Source organism: Emydura macquarii, unplaced genomic scaffold (genome assembly GCF_026122565.2).
Source record: "Emydura macquarii macquarii isolate MOO-44397 ecotype Brisbane River unplaced genomic scaffold, CSIRO-AGI_Emac_v2 contig_1300, whole genome shotgun sequence".
Taxonomy (NCBI): Eukaryota; Metazoa; Chordata; order Testudines; family Chelidae; genus Emydura; species Emydura macquarii.
In genome coordinates, this window is record NW_027131437.1 from 1,649,509 (window position 1) to 1,670,835 (window position 21,327).

A 21,327-nucleotide genomic window follows, 5' to 3' on the forward strand; every position below is an offset into this window, starting at 1 on the left:
TCGCCATGGGCCAGCAATGCGATGCTGCTGCATTGAGAGAGGCGTAGCCTGCAAGTCCCGGGAGGTGATAGCACCGCCCTACTCAGCGCTGGTTAAACCGCAGCTGAAGTGCTGTGTCCAGTTGTGGTCACCGATGTATGGAAAGGATGTAGAGAAACTGGGAAGGATCCAGAGGTGAGTGACACAGATGATCAAAGGGATGGAACACAGGCCAGATGAGCAAAGGCTGGAGGAACTGGGTATGTTTCGTTTGGATAAGAGGAGATGAAGGGGGGACATGATAGCAGTCTTCGGATACTTGAAAAGCTGCCATAAAAAGATGGAGAAAAGTTGTTCTCTCTTGCCACGGAGGGTGGAACAAGAGGCAGTGCGTTCACACTGCAGCACAGCAGATTTAGATTAAATCTCAGGAAACACTTCCTGACTGTCAGAACAGCAGGACAACGGAACAGACGCCTTGGGGGTTGTGGAAGCTCCTTCACTGGGGGTTTTCCAAAGCAGGCTGGGTAGCATCTGTCCTGGATGGTTTAGACCCAACAAATCCTGCACCGTGGCAGGGGTGAGACTGGATGGCCCTTGTGGTCCCTTCTGACCCGATGGTTCTGTGTTGTGGGCCTGTGGTTCCTGCTCCATGCAGTCCCAGCACCTCAGCCTGCAGAGCCCCAGCTGGGTCTGTGCTATAGGGGTAGCGGGGCCGGGCGATGGGGCCCAGGAGGGGGAGCAGCAGGGGCTGGGGCGATAGGGCCTGGGGGGAGCAGCGGGGGCCAGGCTCTCAGTGTGTGTGCCTCTCCTGTCTCCTAGGACACTCCCCAGCCCATGGGCCCCTCGGAGGGAGGGGGCTGTTGCTTGCTGCTCCCGCCTCCCCTGAGCCCCCCCTTGCTCCCGGGCGGTGCCTCGGGAGAGCCGCCCATTCCCGCAGGCAGGGGGCTGTCGCCAGCCGGTCACAAGCTCCCCAGGGCAGGGCCGTGTCTCCGCAGCTCCCGGGGGGGCCCGGGCCGCTGCTGACTCCGCTCCTCCCCCAGGTACGGGAACCGAGGCCACAACCAGCCCTGCATCCACGAGGACACCCAGCGCTGCTTCATCACCTCGCAGAACCACGGCTTCGCGGTGGAGCCGGGCAGCCTGCCGCCGGGCTGGGCCGTGCTCTTCACCAACGCCAACGACCACTCCAACGAGGGCCTGGTGCACGACACGCGGCCCTTCTTCAGGTGCGCGAATCCTGGGCGCCCAGGGGAAGGCGTCAGGCTCTGCTGGGCCGGGGATGGCCCCCAGTGACGTCCGAGGCGCAGTGGGGGCGGGTGGTGGCATGGCTTGGGATGCCCCGCATCTGGCGCCAGGCGAGTCTGACTCGGGGGGGGCGGGAGGGCTTGGTGCGTGTCTGACCTAGCTGGCACCAGGGGGGCGCGATGCGTGGTGTGTGTCTGACCCCGCTGGCGCTGTGACTCCCTTGCAGTGTTCAGTTTCACCCCGAGCACCGGGCCGGCCCCACGGACCTCGTGGGTCTCTTTGACGTCTTCCTGGAGACGGTGCGGGACCTGAGCGCTGGCAGGCCGAGTCCCAGAACAGGTGGGAGCTAGGCCTGGCGCGGGCGGCGGTGGCTGGTCAGTGCCCTCGGCTGTGTGAGCTGGGGCCTGGTGTACGGGCTGTGCCCGGGAAAAGACTCCCCTGCCCCGTGGTCCAGGCTGGTCTCTGTGGTGGCTGGTGCTGAGCGGCCTGGGGAGGGGCCCCGTGGGTGCTGCCGTGCTGTGCCACGTGCCAAGGCAAGGGCGGGGTCCAGATGAGGGACCCTGGATGTGGCTGGGGCCACATGGGCACCTCTAGGGAACGTCTCTCTAAGCCCTTGGTGATGCCGTGGGCAAAGGCACCAGATGCTCCCTCTGGGCCGCTTGCCCTGGGGAGCCAGACCCCGCCGCAGGGAGGGTCCTGGCCCCGGTGACTCGTCAGGGGCTCCTCTCCCGGGCTGTGGTGTTCCTGCCCCTGGGTCGCGCCATCAGGGGTGTCACGGTGCCAGTGATGGGGGGATGCCCTGATGCCGGGGGGACCTGGCGGCTGTTTGCCACGCAGCCGGCAAGAGCCCAGCTCACGGGGCCTGGAGGGATGCTGGGAGCTGCCCTGGCCGGGTGTCGGAGCGCTGGCCATGCTGAGGGTGCCCCCGCTGTGCTGGCCAGGATAACGGCCGCCGGGCCTGGCTTTTCTCCCCAGTGCGCGAGAGGCTGCGGGAGTGGCTGGCCTACAAGGAGCCGCCGGCGGGCGGAGAGACAGCCCGGCCCCGCAAGGTGCTCATCCTGGGCTCGGGGGGCCTCTCCATAGGGCAGGCCGGGGAGTTCGACTACTCTGGCTCGCAGGTGAGTCCCGGCTGCTGCCAGCCCCTGGGCCCGGTGGCAGAGGGTTAGTGCAGAGGGGGTGGAGGGTGACACCCCCGGGTACAAGCTAGACTGGGGCGCTGCTGTGTCCCCAGAGCCCTGTGGCCCAGGCTGTCCTCGTCAGTCTCTGCTTGTACCGAGCAGCCCCTCCAGCTCTGCTCTCACAGCCAGCAGCCGCCGAGGGCGCTCTTCGCCGCTCATGGCCTGCGTGCAGGGAGAGGCCTGCAAGTCCCGCCAGCTCCGCCTTGCACCCCAGAAACCTCCTCTCAAGACCTCCTTGATGACGCGAGCTCGTTAATTAGTGCCTCGTTGCAGGACAGGGAAACGCGCCAGTGAGCCGCACTGTTCTCGACACAACAGGCGCTCAGGTGTCGGGCTGTGAGTGGCGTAGGCACAGGTCGGCAGAGCCGGTCACAGAGGAAGGGAAGCTGCGGCTGATCCTGATGCTGCCCAGGCTGGTGGCTCGCAGGGCAATGAGCTGCGATGCCTTTCAGAGGCTGCCTCCTTGCAGCCTGGGACGCTCCCCCACGCTCCGAGTTGGGTTCTGGCAGAGCGGGGCCAGAGGCCTGTCTTTACTCTCTCCACACTCCGACCTTGTGCCGGAAAAGCCTCGGCTGCGTCCTGGGGTCAGGCAGTTCCAGGACGTACGGGCGCTGCCCAGGGTCCTTCTGGCGGGTTGTACATTTCTGCCTTACACCTCCCCTGCTGGTGAATCTCCCATCCAGCCTGAGCAGTTTCTCAACAGCTGGGCTCCATGCTTCTGTTCCCTGTGAGGGGCTAGTCTGTGGCGTCCCCCGACTGGCCTGCTTCAGTTACAAGCACAGTGACGTTTCATAGCCCCGTGTGCAGGGATGTCGCACGCGTTTTAGCCGGGCAGTGACGCTAAACGACGGACACCTCCCCCGGCATGCTTTGTACAACGTGTAGCCGCGTGCAAGTGGTAATATGGGGCTTACGGGGGGCTGTTTTGTGGCACAGTTAGTGCAAAGTGGGGAGAGTTTCCAGGAGGGGAACAGTTCTGGGGGGTGAGCGCCTGAGTTCCCAACCACCCTCTTCCTCCTCAGGGGTAAAACGGGGCCCCCCCTTTACAGCGGGTTTGAACTCTGCACTCCTTAGACATCTGGACGTGACCCAGGTATCTGGCAGGGTGGCCATTTCTTGCACAGATTCTAAAGATTTGTCCCGGAGTATCCTCTTCAGTGCATGTACTTAGGAAATGTTCCTGAGCAAAGAGATCAAAGAACTGGTTAAAATCCTCTTCTCCCTTACCCACTTTCTCAGTAGGTCGCACGTTTATGGGCATATTTACTAGGACTCATGCCAGCAGTTTTCTTGAGATCTCTACAGTTCAGCCTGTGTACTTCAGGAGTAATTTGAAACCCGTGTAAACCAGCTTTTTAACACTCACCCGGTTTCCAAGCCCATCAATTGGTATTTCATTAGCCACACATCAAGCTTTACCTGAGAGTTTTGCAATCGGGGGGGGGGAGGGGGCCTTTCCTGTCCTCAGGAATCTTACGACTCTCGCCTTCTGAAAGGCTGTTTTCTTCAGTGTGGTCTGTCTCCTTGTACGCAGGACATAGCTTCTCCCGGCCGAGGGCTCCTTGAATGGAGGGAGAAGCTGGTGACTCTGGGATCTGTCCATGGTTTCCATCATTTCCAGTTTATGCTTGCTTTTTCTTTCTGTCTTTCTGTCTTTCTCCTTTTCCTCTCAGCTCCGTGGCTTGTGGGTGGGCATCTTCCAGCAGCTTCGCTCCCATCTCTGCTGGCCACTTGCGTTTGAACACCAGTTTATCTTCCTGCTCTGTCTCCAGCCTGGCCAGTTCTCGCCTTGCAGCTGTTTTGCTGGGGCTCCTGTTTACTGCTTCTGTTTCCCTTCCCCGAAATGAGCAAACAGAAACAACAAACTGTAACCTCTCTCTGCTGGGTTCCAGCCCCCACGCTGGGGACTCCCTTAAAATGCTTGACGTGTAAACCTCCTTTAAAATGGGCTGCGTATAAGACTCGCAAGCTGCGCATTTAAAGGAGCGAGCCAGCTCGCTGCGCCGCTGTGGCCACTGGACGCCTGTGTGCAGCCTGCCAGCCACGCGAGGGTCACACCCTGGCTCCCACTGCAGGGTGACCCCAGCACAGCCCCAGGCCCGGATTTCCCCCCGAAATGTGTGTCCTGGACACACCAAATACACGCGAGGGAACCGGCCGCGGAGTTACCCAGACACGGCCACTTCAGTACACGCTTAGCTAAAGCGATCGAAGAAGTTCACTGACGACGTGCAGAGCTACTGAGTGAGCTACTGCCAGCAGCGAGGCGTAACTCGGCAGTCACTGCATGAACAAGATAAGAAGGGGCTGCCGTGGGGTGTGTGCCCCTGCTTTGTAAAGGCTCGGTCCCCCTCCTGAAAACCATTTCCAGCTGAGACCCCGGGGGGGGGGCGGGTCTGGTGGAGGAAGCAGGCTCCTGCTGTCTCTGGTGAGATGCGGATCCTTTGTCCTTGCCGTGGAGCGGCCCCTTGATAGGTGACGGCCCAGCCACGCTGTGACAGCCGGCTGGGCCTTGGTCCTTGAGACCCTGCTTCGGCCCCTCCCCAGACTCGCCTGGGGAACGCTTTGGGCGAGATTTCAGCCAGTGTCGGTGACTTCAGTCCGCACATTGCCGTGTGCGATTTACCGGCTGTGGCTGCCCAGCGAGTGTCGGGTTTTCAGATGATAGCGCGCCAGGAACGCCGGGCACGCAGGCTGTCCCAGGGTCTGCAGGCTGTGACCACGGGGATGGGGCGAGGAGCAGAGGGTTGTGGGGCGGGGGGGTTGAGGTGAGGGGGCAGAGGGTTATGGGGTAGGGGGATGAGGTGAGGGGGCAGAGGGTTATGGGGTAGGGGGATGAGGTGAGGGGGCAGAGGGTTATGGGGTAGGGGGATGGGGTGAGGGGGCAGAGGGTTATGCGGCAGGGGGTTGGCGCATGGGGGCAGAGGGTTATGGGGTGGGGGGATGGGGCGAGGGGGCAGAGGGTTGTGGGACGGGGGGTTGGCGCATGGGGGCAGAAGGTTATTGGGCAGGGGGATGGGGTGAGGGGGCAGAGGATTATGGGGCAGGGGGATGGGGTGAGGGGGCAGAGGATTATGGGGCAGGGGGATGGGGCGAGGGGGAAGAGGGTTATGGGGCGGGAGGGGTACTGTGAGCTGTAACTCTGCTCTGCTCCCCCCCGGACAGGCCATCAAAGCCCTGAAGGAGGAGAACATCCAGACGGTGCTGATCAACCCCAATATCGCCACCGTGCAGACATCCAAGGGGCTGGCCGACAGGGTGTACTTCCTGCCCATCACGCCGGAGTACGTCACACAGGTGAGCTCCACAGCCGCCCCATGGGCTCGCCCTGGCCCTGCAGCAGTGTGGGGTGGAGGCTGGCCAGGGGCTGACGGGAGCCACCATGCAAGAGAGCTCCCCGAAGTACGTGCGGGAAACGAGGCTGCCCCGGGGGCTGGGGAGATCCTGGCTCTGGGTCCCAACCCCTCCCCTGTGCCCAGGTGATCAAGAACGAGCGGCCGGACGGCATCCTGCTGACCTTCGGGGGCCAGACGGCGCTGAACTGCGGCGTGGAGCTGACCAAGGGCGGCGTGCTGGACAAGTACCGGGTGCGGGTGCTGGGCACCCCCATGGCCTCCATCGAGATGACGGAGGATCGCAAGGTCTTCGTGGAGAAGATGGAGGAGATTGATGAGCACGTGGCGCCCAGCGAGGCCGCCTGCTCTCTGGAGCAGGTACGGAGCCTGAGGGACACCGGGGGGGGGGCGAATGGGGGGGCCCTTCTCCCTGGCGGGTGGGTTGGACAATGGGGCCCCTGCGTGAGGCCCGCTGTGGTGGATCCTGGCTCTGTGCTGCGCGAACAGCCCCTGGCAGGACCCCTCCAGCGAGCCAGCGCCCCATGGCCCGGCCCTCCCCGACTCCTCTGTCCTGATCCCTGCAGGCTCAGGCCGCGGCCCAGAGGCTGGGCTACCCGGTGCTGGTGCGCTCGGCCTATGCCCTGGGGGGCCTGGGCTCCGGCTTCGCCAACAGCAAGGAGGAGCTAACGGCGCTGGTGAGCCAGGCCTTCGCCCACACCTCCCAGGTGCTGGTGGACAAGTCGCTGAAGGGCTGGAAGGAGATCGAGTACGAGGTGGTGCGCGACGCCTACAACAACTGCATCACGGTAAGAGGGGCTGGGGGTGCCCGGGGAAGCCAGCGGAGGGGATTGCTCTGGGGGGGCACGGAGACATTCCCCCAGGCCTGCCTGGGAGCTGGGCGGGGTGTGCGGTGCCGCGGGAAGGGGCCCCGTCCCCCCGGGCTCCCTGGGCCTTGTGTGTCTTGCTGGGGGTCTGCTGGCTCTGGCGCCCCTGTGAGGCCGGGTGGGCCGTCCCTCCTGCGCCCTGGGGCGGCTCCTCCGCAGGCGGGGTGACAGAGCCTGCCCTGCCCCTCGCCGGGCCCACGTGGGGGGGCTGTGGGCGTCAGAAGCTCTGGGCCGCTCCCAGCTCTCCCTGCAGCACGTGGCGCGGTGAGACCAGCCTGCCGTGGCTGGGCTGGGGTGAGTGGGGGGCAGAGTCCCCACAGTGAGGGGCCGTGGAGCGAAACGCTGTGTGTGTCCGTCCCCGTCCCGCGCAGGTGTGTAACATGGAGAACCTGGACCCGCTGGGCATCCACACGGGCGAGTCCATCGTGGTGGCTCCCAGCCAGACGCTGAACGACCGGGAGTACAACATGCTGCGCCGCACGGCCATCAAGGTGGTGCAGCACCTGGGCATCGTGGGCGAGTGCAACATCCAGTACGCGCTGAGCCCCGAGTCGGAGCAGGTGAGAGCCCGGCCGGCAGCGCCCCAGATGCCAGGCCCCGGCCTGCCTGGGCGCAGGGCACAGCACGGCCTTCGCCGACACCCCGGGGCCCCTCTCCGGCCCCCCGGCAGGCTGCCCTGCGCCGCTCGGCTGGGCGGGGCCGGGCTCTGCTCCGTGGGGTTCTCCCGAGTGCCCGGCGTCCCTGCCCTCTGCCCGGCGCGCAGGGGAGGGGCAGAGGAGGGGCCGGGGGGCGCCCAGCCCTGCCGGCTGCGGCAGCGTCTCACGCCCGTGCCTTCTCCCGCAGTATTACATCATCGAGGTGAACGCCCGGCTCTCCCGCAGCTCCGCCTTGGCCAGCAAGGCCACCGGCTACCCCCTGGCCTACGTGGCAGCCAAGCTGGCCCTGGGCATCCCCCTGCCCGTCCTCAGGTAACGGCTTCGCGGGGACTCCTGGCTCGTGGAGGGTGTGGGGGGGCAGCCGGGCCGTGAGCAACCCTGTGATCCAAGATCCCTATTGCTGCAGCCCCATGGAACAGGGGGGCCTGGGGCCAGGCCTCCTTGGGCCATTTTTCCTCAGGGGGGCTGGGAGGGGCAGCGGGGGACACTCCTTGTGGCAATCCCTGTGCCCCTTCCCCAGACCGTGCCCCCTTCCCTCCAAAGCCCCGGCCCTAGTGGGTCGCCTGTTCCGGGGCTTCCTCCGCCCCCCGTCTCCCTACCAGTGAGGCCCCCATGGGGTTTGCCACCTCCTGGGTGTCTGGTGCCCGCTGCTGGGGGCTGGTGGCTAGCCCTGCTCTGTGCCCTAACCCCCCAGGAACTCGGTCACCAACTCCACCACGGCCAACTTCGAGCCCAGCCTGGACTACTGCGTGGTGAAGATCCCGCGCTGGGACCTCAGCAAGTTCCTGCGGGTCAGCACCAAGATCGGCAGCTCCATGAAGAGCGTGGGTGCGTGGCACGGCGGGCGGGCGGGGGGCCGCAGCTCACATGCAGACTCCTGCACTTCCTGATCTGGCCAGGGGCACCTGGGACCTCTTCCCCTGACCCAGGCTGGCTCCCCCGGCATTTTCCTTTCCCGGGGGGCATCCCTCCCTCCCTGCCCCTGAGCTGGGCCGGCGTCCACTTGCAGCTGGCATTGGGCGGGACTTCCCCGGCCTGGCCGGGTGCTCACTGGCGGCTCCTCCCGCAGGGGAGGTCATGGCCATCGGGCGCAACTTCGAGGAGGCCTTCCAGAAGGCGCTGCGGATGGTGGACGAGAACTGCGTGGGCTTTGACCACACCGTGAAGCCAGCCTCCGACGTGGTGAGTGGGGGCCAGGGGCGCTGTCCCTGGCGCGGGGGGTGGAACATGCATGTGCGTGTTGAGGCTCGGGGGGCCGGAGGCACGTCTGCAGCTGACGCTGTATGAGCTGAGCTGCCCCCAGGCTCGCCCGAGGGCCCCGGCTGGGCCTGTCCCGGGTCGTTCCCGAGCTGCTCCCTCCCGCAGGAGCTGGAGACGCCCACCGACAAACGGATCTTCGTGCTGGCGGCTGCCCTGCGCGCCGGCTACGCCATCGAGCGGCTCTACGAGCTCACCAAGATCGACCGCTGGTTCCTGCACAAGATGAAGAACGTCACGGACCACGCGGTGCGGCTGGAGTCCTACCGCGAGGGCCGGAGCCCCATGCCCCCCGATGTGCTCAAGAAAGCCAAGCAGCTGGGCTTCTCTGACAAGCAGGTGGCCCAGGCCGTGCTCAGGTGAGACGGGCGCAGGGCAGGGGCCTGGCATCAGCTGGGGGTGTGGGTGAATTTGGGGGGGGGGGGGGGACAGGAGTCTACCTGGCATGGGGGGTGCTCCTTGCTGAGCTGCTGAGGGCTCCCAGCATGCACTGCAGTGGGTGGGCAGGATCAGCTGGTGGGCGGCAGCAGTGCATGCTGGGAGCTGTAGTCTCCGGGCCGCCCCGTGCATGGGGGGCAGTTGCAGGCTGTCCCCTCGCCCTGTGCTCAGCCCTGCCCTGCCCTGCCCCGCAGCACTGAGCTGGCCGTCAGGAAGATGAGGCACGACCTGAAGATCCTGCCGGTGGTGAAGCAGATCGACACGGTGGCGGCGGAGTGGCCGGCGCAGACCAACTACCTGTACCTGACGTACAACGGGACGGAGCACGACCTGGCCTTCCGCGAGCCGCACGTCATGGTCATCGGCTCCGGCGTCTACCGCATCGGCAGCAGTGTGGAGTTCGACTGGTGCGCCGTGGGCTGCATCCAGGAGCTGCGCAAGGTCGGCGGGGCGGGCGGGAGGGGCTGGCCCCGGGCTCCCACCCCCCACCCCTCGCTGGCCCGGCTCGGCTCGGCCCGGCCCGGCCCGGCTCAGCTCAGCTCTCCGGCCTCTCTTGCAGATGGGCTTCAAGACCATCATGGTGAACTACAACCCGGAGACGGTGAGCACGGACTACGACATGTGCGACCGGCTCTACTTCGACGAGATGTCCTTCGAGGTGAGCCCGGCAGCCGCGCCTGCGCCCGGGGCTTGGGCATGGCCTGGGACGGGGCCCAGGTGTTGCTGGGGCCCGACAGTGTGCACGCCGGGGGGCTGGCTGTGAGGGTCGGGGGGCCCGTGTGGCTGGGGGGGCCCATGCCGGCTAGGAGGCCGGCTGGCTGGCTGCAGCGTCTCCTGCCGCCCCGTGCAGGTGGTGATGGATATCTACGAGCTGGAGAACCCGGAGGGCGTGATCCTGTCCATGGGGGGGCAGCTGCCCAACAACATCGCCATGGCGCTGCACCGGCAGCAGTGCCGCATCCTGGGCACGTCCCCCGAGGCCATCGACTCGGCCGAGAACAGGTTCAAGTTCTCCCGCCTGCTGGACACCATCAGCATCAGCCAGCCCCTGTGGAAGGAGCTCTCGGACATGGAGGTGAGGGGGGGCTGCCGGCCCTGACCCCCCATCCCCCGTGTGTGCTGCGGGGTGGGGGGGCAGTTGGCCCTGGCACGCCCCTGTCCCATGTGTGAGGAGGGGAGGGGCTGCCGGGCCTGGCCTGCCGGGGGGGAAGGGGTTGCCCAGCCCAGCCCAGCCCAGCCGCTCTCTGTCTCTGCCCGCAGTCGGCCAAGCAGTTCTGCTGCAAGGTGGGCTACCCCTGCGTGGTGCGCCCCTCCTACGTGCTCAGTGGCGCCGCCATGAACGTGGCCTACTCCGACAGCGACCTGGAGAAGTTCCTCTGCAGCGCCGTGGCCGTGTCCAAGGAGCAGCCCGTCGTCATCTCCAAGTTCATCCAGGAGGCCAAGGTCAGCCCGGGCTCTGGGCTCCGGGCCGTGGGACAGGCTGCGGGGGCCATGACGGTCCCTGTGCCCTCCGCCCACATCCGCTCTGGGGCCTGTGGGGCCCTGAGTCCCCCCACCTCTCTGCCCAGGCCTGGCCCCCATGGCTCGCTCCTGGCCCCACTGGCAGAGACGCCCGACTGTCCATTCCCGCAGGGTGGGGGTGGTAGCGGCAGGGAGGGAGGGGCTAGGCGTGAGGCACTCTGGGATGTGCCGTGGGGGGCTGGGTGGGGGCACTAGGGTGAGGGGGTAGCACTGGGCGTGGGGCATTCTGGGATGTGGCGTGGGGGGCTGGGGTACTGGGGGCTCGCATCGCTCCCCCCCACGCTGAGGGTCTCCCCGGCCCCCAGGAGATCGACGTGGATGCCGTGGCCTGTGACGGCGTGGTGGTGGCCGTCGCCATCTCGGAGCACGTGGAGAACGCGGGCGTGCACTCGGGGGACGCCACGCTGGTGACGCCGCCCCAGGACATCACCCCCAAGACCCTGGAGAGGATCAAGGCCATCGTGCACGCCATCGGGCAGGAGCTGCAGGTCACGGGACCCTTCAACCTGCAGCTAATTGCCAAGGTACCGCTGGGCGGGGGGGCCGGGGCTGGGCCGGGCAGGCCCTGCCTGCAGCCATTGCTGGCAGCGGCGCTAGAATGGGCCAGCGGGATCCGGGGAGCAGCTCCCCTGTGATAGTGCCCTGGGTGATGTGGGGTGAGGGGGCCCCTGCCCCTGCCGAGAGGGGTCTGTGCTCTGGAGTGTCTCCTGCAGCAGGGCCTGGCCCCGCCAGACCCACATCACACCCAGCCAGAGATGGCTGGGGCCGGGCTCCTGGACATGGGGGAGCGTGGGAGCAGGCTGGGTTCAGAGGGGGCCTGGCCCTGCCCTGCCTCGCCCCACACTCAGCCCCCTGGCGCCCCACACCTGGCGCCCTGTGCTCCTGTCCGTTTGCAGGACGACCAGCTGAAGGTGATCGAGTGCAACGTGCGCGTCTCCCGCTCCTTCCCCTTCGTCTCCAAGACCCTGGGCGTGGACATGGTGGCCCTGGCCACCCAGGTGATCATGGGCGAGGAGGTGGAGTCCGTGGGGCTGATGACAGGCACTGGGGTGGTCGGTGTCAAGGTGAGTGGGGCGGGGCAGCGATGGCTGGGGTGGATGGGGTGGCCGTGGCTGTCTGGCTGGCCGAGCCCCACGCTGCACTCTGTGCCCCCAGGTGCCCCAGTTCTCCTTCTCGCGGCTGGCGGGCGCGGACGTGGTGCTGGGCGTGGAGATGACCAGCACGGGCGAGGTGGCCTGCTTTGGGGAGAACCGCTGCGAGGCCTACCTGAAAGCCATGCTGAGCACCGGCTTCAAGATCCCCAAGAAGAACATCCTGCTGACCATCGGCAGCTACAAGGTGAGTGGGGCCGGCAGCCGGTCGTGTTCCCGGCACACGCGCAGCGACGCAGGTGCAGACACGCACAGCGACGTGTTCCCGACACACGCAGCGACGCGGGTGCAGACACGCACTCCGCTGGCGGGCAGGTTGCAGCGGAACGAGACTTTCTTTCTTGGAACCCAGAACAAAAGCAGTGAGAGACAAAGCAGGCTGCTCCTCAGGCACGGAGGCCCAGCTCCCCCCTTGCTCTGGGCTGGCTCTGCAGGCTGACTTGGTCCTGGCCCCTGTGTCACGCTGGTTTCCTACACAGACCCACAGGGTTGGGAGCAGTCTCTGGGGGGACCCCGTCTGTAGGCCAGACCCCTGAGGGGTGTCACTCAGCTTTCAGGGTGAGCCCCACAGCTTCACCGCCTCCTGAGAGTGGATCTCGGGGCCTGCAGCCCCCCACTTTGCCCCGGGAGCTCCCTTCAGCGAGTCCCACTGAAGCAGACCCTGAGGGAGACTTGTCCATGTCCCGGATTCCCAGGCCCCGTGCTGCTCAGCTCTCCGGTCCCTGGGGTAAGCCCCTTCCTCGCAGGAGCGCTCTGGCTGGGTTAGGCCCTTCGGTTGCTGCCGGCACCGCATCTCTGAGCCTTCCCTCCCCTCAGCCCTTTGTCCTCCCCTGGGCCAGACCCGGCTCATTGCCAGGATGGGGCGAGGCTCCCGCTTACCGGTTGCCGGGGTACCCAGTCTCCAGGCTGTTGTCGGGGGCCCGGCTGCTAGGCGAGGTCACACCTGGTCACATCTCCCTCCACCTCATTACACGCCACACAGAGGGAAACTGAGGCGCGTGCACACAATATTCCTGCTGAGAAATTGGGAAACCCAGTACGAAAATCCCCCCCCTCTTCATCCTAGTCCTCTCCTCGGGGATCAGTGCCCCTCACCCAGCATCTGGCCGCAGCCAGCGGTCAGGCAGTCGGGTTCCTGAGGGGACTGGCACACGGCACAGGCAGGCCTTGGTTGGCCCAGGGAACTGACGGTTACAGCACAGGGGTGCCCCCAACTGCTCCCTGCAGCCCACACTGAACCCCCCACCCCCAGGCCTTTGTTCCCATGCTGGGAAATGCCTTGCTGCCGAGAGGTGGGGCCATCCGCGGGCGTTGGTGGCCACGTTCGGACCATGGGACCTGCCAGCGTCTTCTCAGGAACCCCATGAGCTGGGACCGAAGGCCCCGGCCACCAGGCACCATTCGCACCCGGCCGCCAGGCACCATTCGCACCCGTGTCTCAGCCTGCCCCGGGAGCTCCCAGACCTTCCCACCCACCGGGGAGCAATGCAGCACGCAGGGGAAACTGAGGCGCGCACACAGGCTTCATAAAAAGCTACTGAAGATTCCCACTGGGTCCCAGCCCTCTGAGCTGCAGGCAGGCCCAGGCACCTCCCCTCTTGAAGAGATCGCTCCGTACGCCAGGGCCGTGTGGGGAGCCGGGTTCCAGCTGCCCAGGCCTGGCGTGCGCTGACCCGTCTCTGGTGGCTGTTGCAGAACAAGAGCGAGCTGCTGCCCACGGTGCGGACGCTGGAGAGCCTGGGGTACAATCTCTACGCCAGCCTGGGCACCGCCGACTTCTACACCGAGCATGGCATCAAGGTAAAGGGGGTGGGCTCGGGGCAGCCTGGGCGGGGTGCCTGGCGGGGGTGGGGGGGATCTGCTGTCCCTGCAGCCAGGGGGGCTAGGCCACTGCTGGCACGGCGTGGCCAGGGGCTGCGGTCACACCTGGCGGTCCAGACTGGGCACAGAGAGACGTGACCCCCTCGCCCGGCCAGCTCCCTGGCCTGTTCCCCGGGCCGCTACGTCTGCCCCAGAGATGGGGGCTACTGGGGGCCAGTGACACCCCGGCCCTGCCTCCGTACCCAGGTCTCGGGAGCGGGGCGACCCCTTCCCCCGGTTCGTGGCCAGGTCACTGGAGGGGGCTCTGCTTCCCCGAGGGCAGGTGCTGGCCGTGGACTGGCAGTTCGAGGAGGCGGACGGCAGCGAGGCGGGGGCCAAGGAGACGCAGCGCAGCATCCTGGACTACCTGGCCGAGAACCACTTTGAGCTGGTCATTAACCTGTCCATGCGCAACGCCGGGGGGCGCCGGCTCTCCTCCTTCGTCACCAAGGGCTACCGCACCCGGCGCCTGGCCGTCGACTACTCCGTGCCCCTCATCATCGACATCAAGTGCACCAAGCTCTTCGTGGAGGTCGTGCGGGGCTGCCGTGCGGGGGTTGGGGGGAAGTGGGGACACTGGTGCGGGGAGAGGAGGGAAGGGTATGGGGGGGGCTCCTGGGGAGTCACCGGTTGCCCAGCCCAGGGTGTGTGTCCTTGCCCCAGGGAGCTGGGGGGCTGCGGGCCCGGGAGAAGGCAGGCCTGTCCCATCCCCCCACCCCTCATGGCTGACCTGCCGCCCCCACAGGCCCTGGGCCAGATCGGGACGGCTCCCCCACTGAAGATGCACGTGGACTGCATGACCTCCCAGAAACTCATCCGCCTGCCAGGTACGGGGACTCCCGGGGAGGGGCTGGCTGGGGTAGCTTGTACAGGGGGACTCTCCCCACAGTACCTGATCAGCAAGTTACAGAAGTATGGGTTGGATGAATGGGCTGTAGCGTGGATAGAGAGCTGGCTAGATCCTCCAGCAGCGATCAACAGGCAGTGATCAATGGCTCCATGTCTAGCTGGCAGCCGGTCACAAGCGGAGTGCTCCAGGGATCGGTCCTGGGGCCGGTTTTGTTCAACATCTTCATTAATGATCTGGAGGATGGGGTAGATTGCACCCTCAGCAAGTTTGCAGATGACACTAAACTGGGGGGAGTGGTAGATACCCTGGAGGGTAGGGATAGGATACAGAGTGACCTAGACAAACTGGAGGATTGAGCCAAAAGAAATCTGATGAGGTTCAACAAAGACAAGTGCAGAATCCTGCACTTAGGACGGAAGAATCCCATGCACAGCTACAGACTGGGGACCGACGAGCTAGGCAGCAGCTCTGCAGAAAAGGACCTGGGGGTAACAGTAGATAAAAAGCTGGATATGAGTCAGCAGTGTGCCCTGGTTGTCAAGAAGGCTAATAGCATATTGGGCTGCATTAGGAGGGGCATTGCCAGCAGGTCACGGGAAGTGATTATTCCCCTCTATTCGGCATTGGTGAGGCCGCATTTGGAGTATTGTGTCCAGTTTTGGGCCCCCGGCAACAAAAAGGATGTGGACAAGTTGGAGAGAGTCCAGCGGAGGGCAACAAAAATGATTAGGGGGCTGGAGCACAAGACTTATGAGGAGAGGCTGAAGGAACTAGGCTTGTTTAGTCTGCAGAAGAGAAGAATGAAGGGGGATTTGATAGCGGCCTTTAACTACCTGAAAGGGGGTTCCAGGGAGGATGGGGCTAGGCTGTTCTCGGTGGTGGCAGGTGACAGAACAAGGAGCAACGGTCTCAAGTTGCAGGGCGGGAGGTCTAGGTTGGACATTAGGAAAAAGTTTTCCCCTAGGAGTGTGGTGAAGCACTGGAATGGGTTACCTAGGGAGGTGGTGGAGTCTCCATCCTTAGAGGTTTTTAAGGCCTGGCTGGGATGATTTAGTTGGGGTTGGTCCTGCTCTGGGGGGGAGTTGGACTGGTTACCTCCTGGGGTCCCTTCCACCCCCCATTGTTTGAGTCTATGGCAGGGAAGCAGTGGGGCAGGGCAGGGCCTGGATAAATCGGGTGGGGTGCAGGTCACTGGCCTGGGCTGCCGTTGTCAGGGACCCCCATGTGCTCCAGCCCTGGGACCGGCTGCTCAGTCCGGCACTGCGCCATGTGGGGACGGGGGGTGTTACGGGCAGCCTGTGCTGGCCGATGCACCCGGGAGTGCTGGACAGTCTGGTACTGCCCGAACGGTGTGACACCCCCGCAGCGTGTCCTCGCACGTACGGCATGGCCCTGCCAGCGTGACCCTGACCCCTCTGCTGCTGTGACTTGGTGTGACCCCACACCCTCGCACGGCTGGCGTGATCTCAGGCGTGCCCTCGCACGGCTGGCGTGTACAAGGGGGTGACGGTACCAGCCAGCGGACACAACAGGATCCTCCTGCTTCAATGGCTCAGGGCCCGCGCCCCCGCCGTGGGGCTGGGAGTGCTGGGTCCACATGCCTTGGGGCGGGGGGCAGCTGTGCTCGCTCTTACCCGCTCCCCCCCAGGGCTGATCGACGTGCACGTGCACATGCGGGAGCCCGGGGGCACGCACAAGGAGGACTTCGCGTCGGGCACGGCGGCCGCCCTGGCGGGGGGCATCACCATGGTGTGTGCCATGCCCAACACGAGCCCCGCCGTCATCGACGCCGGCTCCTTCGCGCTGGTGCAGAAGGTAAACGCCTCCTGGCCCCAGAGCTGCCGCGCAGCGACTCCCCCCTTTACCCCCCGCCCGAGCTGCTGTGCAGCGACCCTCCCCCCCCATTGCCCCCACCCAGTAATTCCCCCTTGGCCCCCTCATTGCTGCGTGCCCCCCCCCCCGACACCCCCAGACCCTCCCTATCTTGGCGGGCGCTGCTCCAAGATGCCAGCAGGTGCCAGGATCCAGGCAGGGACGGCTGTGCCGGGCTGTCCCGCGGGGGGCTGCGGGCCTGGGGGGGCCATTCCCCATCCTGGGCCCCCCATGTCGCGGGCGTGCCTGACCCGTGTCTCCCTGCAGCTGGCCGAGGCGGGCGCCCGCTGTGACTTCGCCCTGTTCGTGGGGGCGGCCTCGGACAACGCCGGCTCCCTGGGCCCCGTGGCCGGCGCGGCTGCAGGCCTCAAGATGTACCTGAACGACACCTTCTCCGAGCTGAAGATGGACAACGTCTCGCTGTGGATGGAGGTGGGTCCTGGGGGGGGGGGGGGGGGCGGGCCCGGGCCTGGGGGGTCCCAGCCACGGTCCCTGGTGCCAGCCCGGCCTGCCCTCTGCGCCGGAGACACCTCACTGGGGAGACCCCCTCCTCCCCTGGCTGTTGTCTGCCCTGGCACCACTGTCCGTCTGTCCTGCCCCCCACCGACCCCCTTCCCAGCACGGCCGTCTCTGCCCCCAGCACTTCGAGCAGTGGCCGCGGCACCTGCCCATCGTGGCGCACGCCGAGAAGCAGACGGTGGCGGCGATTCTCATGGTGGCCCAGCTGTACCAGCGCCCCGTCCACATCTGCCACGTGGCGCGCAAGGAGGAGGTGAGGGGGGCTGGGTCCCTGAGCCCTGCTGGGGGGCAGAGGGTGGGCGCGCTGGGGGGGGGGGTCACACTTTCCAAGGCAAGGCCGGGTTGGCCAAGGAAGGATTTAGCAGCTTGATGAACCTCGCTGCAAGCGCCCAGCGTCCAGATGCGTCTGCCCTGCCGCGGGGTGGGTCGCCGGAAGCGCCCGGAGGGATTGACACCCACGTGGCAGGGATCGTTAACCGACCCGGCTTCCTCGTGCAGCCTGGGCCTGGCGAAGCCCCCAGAGGCTGCGTGCTCCGGCTGGGAGGGGTTTTCTAAGCGCTCCCGGCAGAGGCATTGGAGACGCTTGGAACGTCTCCGCGTTTCATGTCGGGATCGCCAGCGGCAGGGGCCGGCTTGCCGCGGTGCCGGGAATGCAGCGCTCCCGGCCTGACCCGGGGCCATCCCCCTCCCCCCCCCCCCCCGCCTGGTAACGGTGCCCCCCTTCAACTCCCCCGCAGATCCTGATCATCAAGGCAGCCAAGCAGAAGGGCATCCAGGTGACCTGCGAGGTGGCCCCACACCACCTCTTCCTGTGCCAGGACGACTTGGGGCGCATTGGGGAGGGGCGCGGGCAGGTGCGGCCCATGCTGGGCACCCGCGAGGACCTGGAGGCGCTGTGGGAGAACATGGACGTCATCGACTGCTTCGCCACAGACCACGGTGAGGCGCAAGGGCACCCGTGGGACCCGGGACCCAGGGTCTTTCCCCTCGGGGGCGTTGGCTCCAATCCAGCCCCAGGGTGGGGGACTGGCTGGCTCAGGGGGTGGGAAATGGGCCAGGGGGCGGGTTCTGGCACCATGGGCTGGTGCCGAGTGAGTCTCCAGTGCCCCAGCCCCTGGTGTGGCATGCAGGGAGAGCGTGGGCCTCGCCCCCGATGCCCGGCTGGCGCGTGGGGCGGGGCTGGGCCCCCCTGAGCTGAGCTGAGCGCCTTGTTTGTGCCCGCAGCGCCGCACACGGAGGAGGAGAAGCTGGGGAAGCAGCCGCCCCCGGGCTACCCCGGCCTGGAGACCATGCTGCCCCTGCTGCTGACGGCCGTCTCGGAGGGGCGGCTGGCCATCGAGGACGTGGTGGCGCGGCTCTACGAGAACCCCCGCAAGATCTTCGGCCTGCCCGCGCAGGAGGACACCTACATCGAGGTGGGGGGGCGGAGGGGGTGCCCAACGGGGGGTCACGCCCGCTGGGAACGGCACTGGGTGTTGACGGGCCCTGCCGAATTGCTCCCAGCCTGCCCCACTGCCTGCCCCACTGCCTGCTCTCTCTGGACCTGGCCCCACCCTTCCTGAGCTGAGCCCAACCCAGCCCCCTCACCCCAAACAGCTCCCAGCTGGCACCCGCCCTCCCCCGCCCCGCCCCCTGCCTCCCTGGGCCTGGTCCCGGCCCCCCGCCCTTCCTGGGGCCGGGGCCGGGCCACCTCAGCCTGAGCCGTCTCTGCTCCCCGGCCAGGTGGACCTGGAGCACGAGTGGGTGGTCCCCAGCCGCACGGCCTTCAGCAAGTGCAAGTGGACGCCCTTCGAGGGGCTGCGGGTGAAGGGGACGGTGCGGAGGGTGATCCTGCGTGGCGAGGTCGCCTACATCGACGGGCAGGTACGGCTCTGCCAGCGCCCCGTGTGGGGCGGGCTCTGGGGTGACGCCTGCCTCCGCAGGGCTGGGCTGCTGGGTGGGGGAGGCGAGCGAGCTCCCCCCACCACGCTCTGGGGCTCTGCTCCCTGCCCCCCCGGCTGACGCGCTGCCTCCTGCAGGTGCTGGTGCCCCCCGGCTACGGCCAGGACGTGAGGAAATGGCCTGCGGGGGCCGTGACGCTGCCGCCTCCTGCCGCAGCCAAGGAGATTCTGAAGGTATGTTGGGGGGGCCTGGCTGTCACTCACCCTCTCCCTGGGCTGGGACGGGGGGAGCTGCCGCCCAGGCCCCGATCCTGTCTGCCTGGCACCGAGGTGACTGGCCTGGGCACCAGGAGGGAGCAGCATGTGGGATTGGGTGGTCTGGCAGGGCCGGGCCGGGGCAGGGCGGAGAGGTGTGCAGTGCTGGGGGGGGCCCTGTGCCAGCTGAGCTGACCCATCCTATCCCCGCCGTCCCGTGGCATTGCAGACTCCCGAGCGCCCCCGGCACACGGTGCAGAGCGAGATGCTGCGCAGCCGAGCGTCCAGCCCCCGGCGAGCGGGGCCCGTGGGCGACGGGCGCTTCCACCTGCCGCCCCGCATCCACCGGGCCTCGGACCCTGGCCTGCCAGGTGAGGCGTGTGCGGGGCCGGTGCAGCGACTCTGGGCTCTGCCGTGGCCCCAGGGCTGTCCCTGGGTGGGGCACGGGGGGAGCCAGCTGCAGCCCCTCCCCCGGGCCGCACGTTGGGGGCTGGGGGCTGGGGGCTGGAGCGGCTGGGCCCGGCAGGCCCTGAGTGTCCCGTCCAGCGCACCAGGGGCTGGGGGCCGCGAGCCAGGCACACCACGGCGCCCTGGGCGGGGCCTGCCCGAAGTGAGCCACAGACCCGGCGAGCAGCGCGGGCGCCAGTGAGACACGGCACAGCCGCCGGCCCGTTCGTGTCCCTGTCCCTGGCGTCGCTGCGGCCCCAGCCAGGGTGCCCGTGGGAGGGTCGCACAGCGTCAGTCCCCCTGCCCCCCACTGCCACCTGCTCAGCACTGCAGCTCCCATTCCTGCCCCCCCAAACTGCCCGAACTGCCCATGGGGCTCGGGACCCTGCGTGCCCCCCAGGATCCAGGCCTCCCAACTGCGGCCTCACCCCGGGGGGGTGGCAGAGGGGCCAGCTGGTCATGCTGCATGTGGCGCTGCCCGCGTCCCTGAGCTGTGCCCCGGCACCGCGTGGACGCCCCGCCCTGCCCGCCCTAGCGGCTTTGCTTTGTAATGTGTAGCGTGGGCTGCGGCTGGCTCTGGGGAGGGATGGCGCCTGAGCTTGCCCTGCCCCCAGCACATGGCCGGTAACTCCCCAAATGCACCTGCTGGCCCAGTTCCCTCCCCCCAGCCTCTGCCCTGGTCACATGGGCAGCGAGGAGGGTCCCGAACTCGGCGCTCACTCGGCCTCCACAGCGGCCCCCCTGCAGGCGTCTTGCGGGGCCGGCGGCTCCTCCTCCCCTGTGCATGCTGTTGGTGTTGGCGTGTCCAGAGCACGCCGGCTCCAGCGTTCCCGGGCTGCCACGAACGCCTGCCCCCGTCCCGTGGTGGGAGGCCCACCCAGCCACACAAGATCCCTGCGCCGTGAGGCCGGGCCTTCTCCCCCCACACGCTAATGCCCTCTCCCCGGGAAGTGGGGCCCGGGCCCCACGCTCTGCGTGGAGAATGGGTGCCTGGGGAGCTGCTGCCCACGCCAGCAGCCTGGTCGCTGTGTGCCGTGGCAGCGATGCGGGCGGGCGGGTGCAGCACGCGGAGCCGGCGTCTCTAACCGTGTTGTGTTCCTGTCGCGCCTGCCGCCAGCCGAGGACGTGAGAGAAAAGGCCGCCAAGAAGGCAACCGAGCCAGGTTTGTCCCGTCCTGCGCCGGGGCTGAGCCGAGGGTAGGGAGGGGCCAGGGAGAGAGTGTTTGAAATGCCTCCTGCCGTGTGGACTGCCAGACGCTGCTCTCGGTGTGGGGGGGCTGCCTTATCTCCATCCCCCCCCGGCTCTTGCACGGGCGCCAGGAGAACGCAGGCTGCAACTGGTGGCTCTGCAGCCCATCTCCCACTGACCGGGCGGGGGGCAGAGTCCAGCTGGAGTGGCCAGGAGGCCCCAGGAGCTGGATGGGTGGGAGCCCTGGGCCGTGCTATGGGGCGGGGGCAGAGTCTCTCCTCCCGCCATGGGGGTGGGGGTGAGGGGCGTCTTTCTCCCGCACGGCCCCGCTGCACTCACTGGCCGCTTCGCTTGGGGCTGCAGATCTGGCTGTCATCCAGGACGGCTGCTCCTACCCGCCGGGGCTGCTGCCCAGACAGACCTCGCCCCCGAGCGCGCCCCACCCGCAGACCTCGCCGCTGCTGCACCCCCTGGTCGGGCAGCACGTCCTCTCCGTCAAGCAGTTCACCAAGGAGCAGGTACCGCAGCACCAGGGCAGGGGCGCGGGCTGGGTGGAGGAAGCCGGGTGGGGGGGAGGCCCTGGGGGCAGGGGCCCTGGCTGAACGCTGCCTTGTTCCAGATGTCGCATCTGTTCAACGTGGCGCACAACCTGCGCATGCTGGTGCAGAAAGAGCGGAGCCTGGACATCCTCAAGGTGGGTGTGGAGCTGGGCGGGGCGGCCAGGGCTCGGGGAGGCAGAAAAGGGGAGCTGAGCCTTGCTGTGGTGGTGGGGGAGGTGTTGGGGGGATCGGGGTCCTGCTGTCGGGGTG

The 21,327-nt window shown here is 67.1% G+C and overlaps 1 protein-coding gene across 1 annotated transcript in view; it reads left to right on the plus strand.

The window, feature by feature from the left end:
• The window catches only part of CAD (carbamoyl-phosphate synthetase 2, aspartate transcarbamylase, and dihydroorotase), a 28,720-nt gene that overhangs the window by 4,605 nt on the left and 2,788 nt on the right, over positions 1-21,327 (plus strand). Inside the window, exons 7-38 of the mRNA XM_067550522.1 lie at positions 1,023-1,208; positions 1,454-1,566; positions 2,203-2,345; positions 5,571-5,702; positions 5,885-6,118; positions 6,325-6,546; positions 6,996-7,184; positions 7,468-7,592; positions 7,975-8,108; positions 8,350-8,462; positions 8,646-8,896; positions 9,170-9,416; positions 9,535-9,633; positions 9,826-10,050; positions 10,236-10,418; positions 10,802-11,020; positions 11,393-11,560; positions 11,652-11,834; positions 13,343-13,447; positions 13,791-14,039; positions 14,253-14,334; positions 16,006-16,172; positions 16,497-16,661; positions 16,870-17,001; positions 17,486-17,687; positions 17,973-18,163; positions 18,471-18,611; positions 18,767-18,862; positions 19,113-19,254; positions 20,448-20,492; positions 20,882-21,036; positions 21,138-21,212. Coding sequence (XP_067406623.1) covers positions 1,023-1,208; positions 1,454-1,566; positions 2,203-2,345; positions 5,571-5,702; positions 5,885-6,118; positions 6,325-6,546; positions 6,996-7,184; positions 7,468-7,592; positions 7,975-8,108; positions 8,350-8,462; positions 8,646-8,896; positions 9,170-9,416; positions 9,535-9,633; positions 9,826-10,050; positions 10,236-10,418; positions 10,802-11,020; positions 11,393-11,560; positions 11,652-11,834; positions 13,343-13,447; positions 13,791-14,039; positions 14,253-14,334; positions 16,006-16,172; positions 16,497-16,661; positions 16,870-17,001; positions 17,486-17,687; positions 17,973-18,163; positions 18,471-18,611; positions 18,767-18,862; positions 19,113-19,254; positions 20,448-20,492; positions 20,882-21,036; positions 21,138-21,212 — 5,113 coding nt within the window. The remainder of the gene's footprint in view (positions 1-1,022; positions 1,209-1,453; positions 1,567-2,202; positions 2,346-5,570; positions 5,703-5,884; positions 6,119-6,324; positions 6,547-6,995; positions 7,185-7,467; positions 7,593-7,974; positions 8,109-8,349; positions 8,463-8,645; positions 8,897-9,169; positions 9,417-9,534; positions 9,634-9,825; positions 10,051-10,235; positions 10,419-10,801; positions 11,021-11,392; positions 11,561-11,651; positions 11,835-13,342; positions 13,448-13,790; positions 14,040-14,252; positions 14,335-16,005; positions 16,173-16,496; positions 16,662-16,869; positions 17,002-17,485; positions 17,688-17,972; positions 18,164-18,470; positions 18,612-18,766; positions 18,863-19,112; positions 19,255-20,447; positions 20,493-20,881; positions 21,037-21,137; positions 21,213-21,327) is intronic.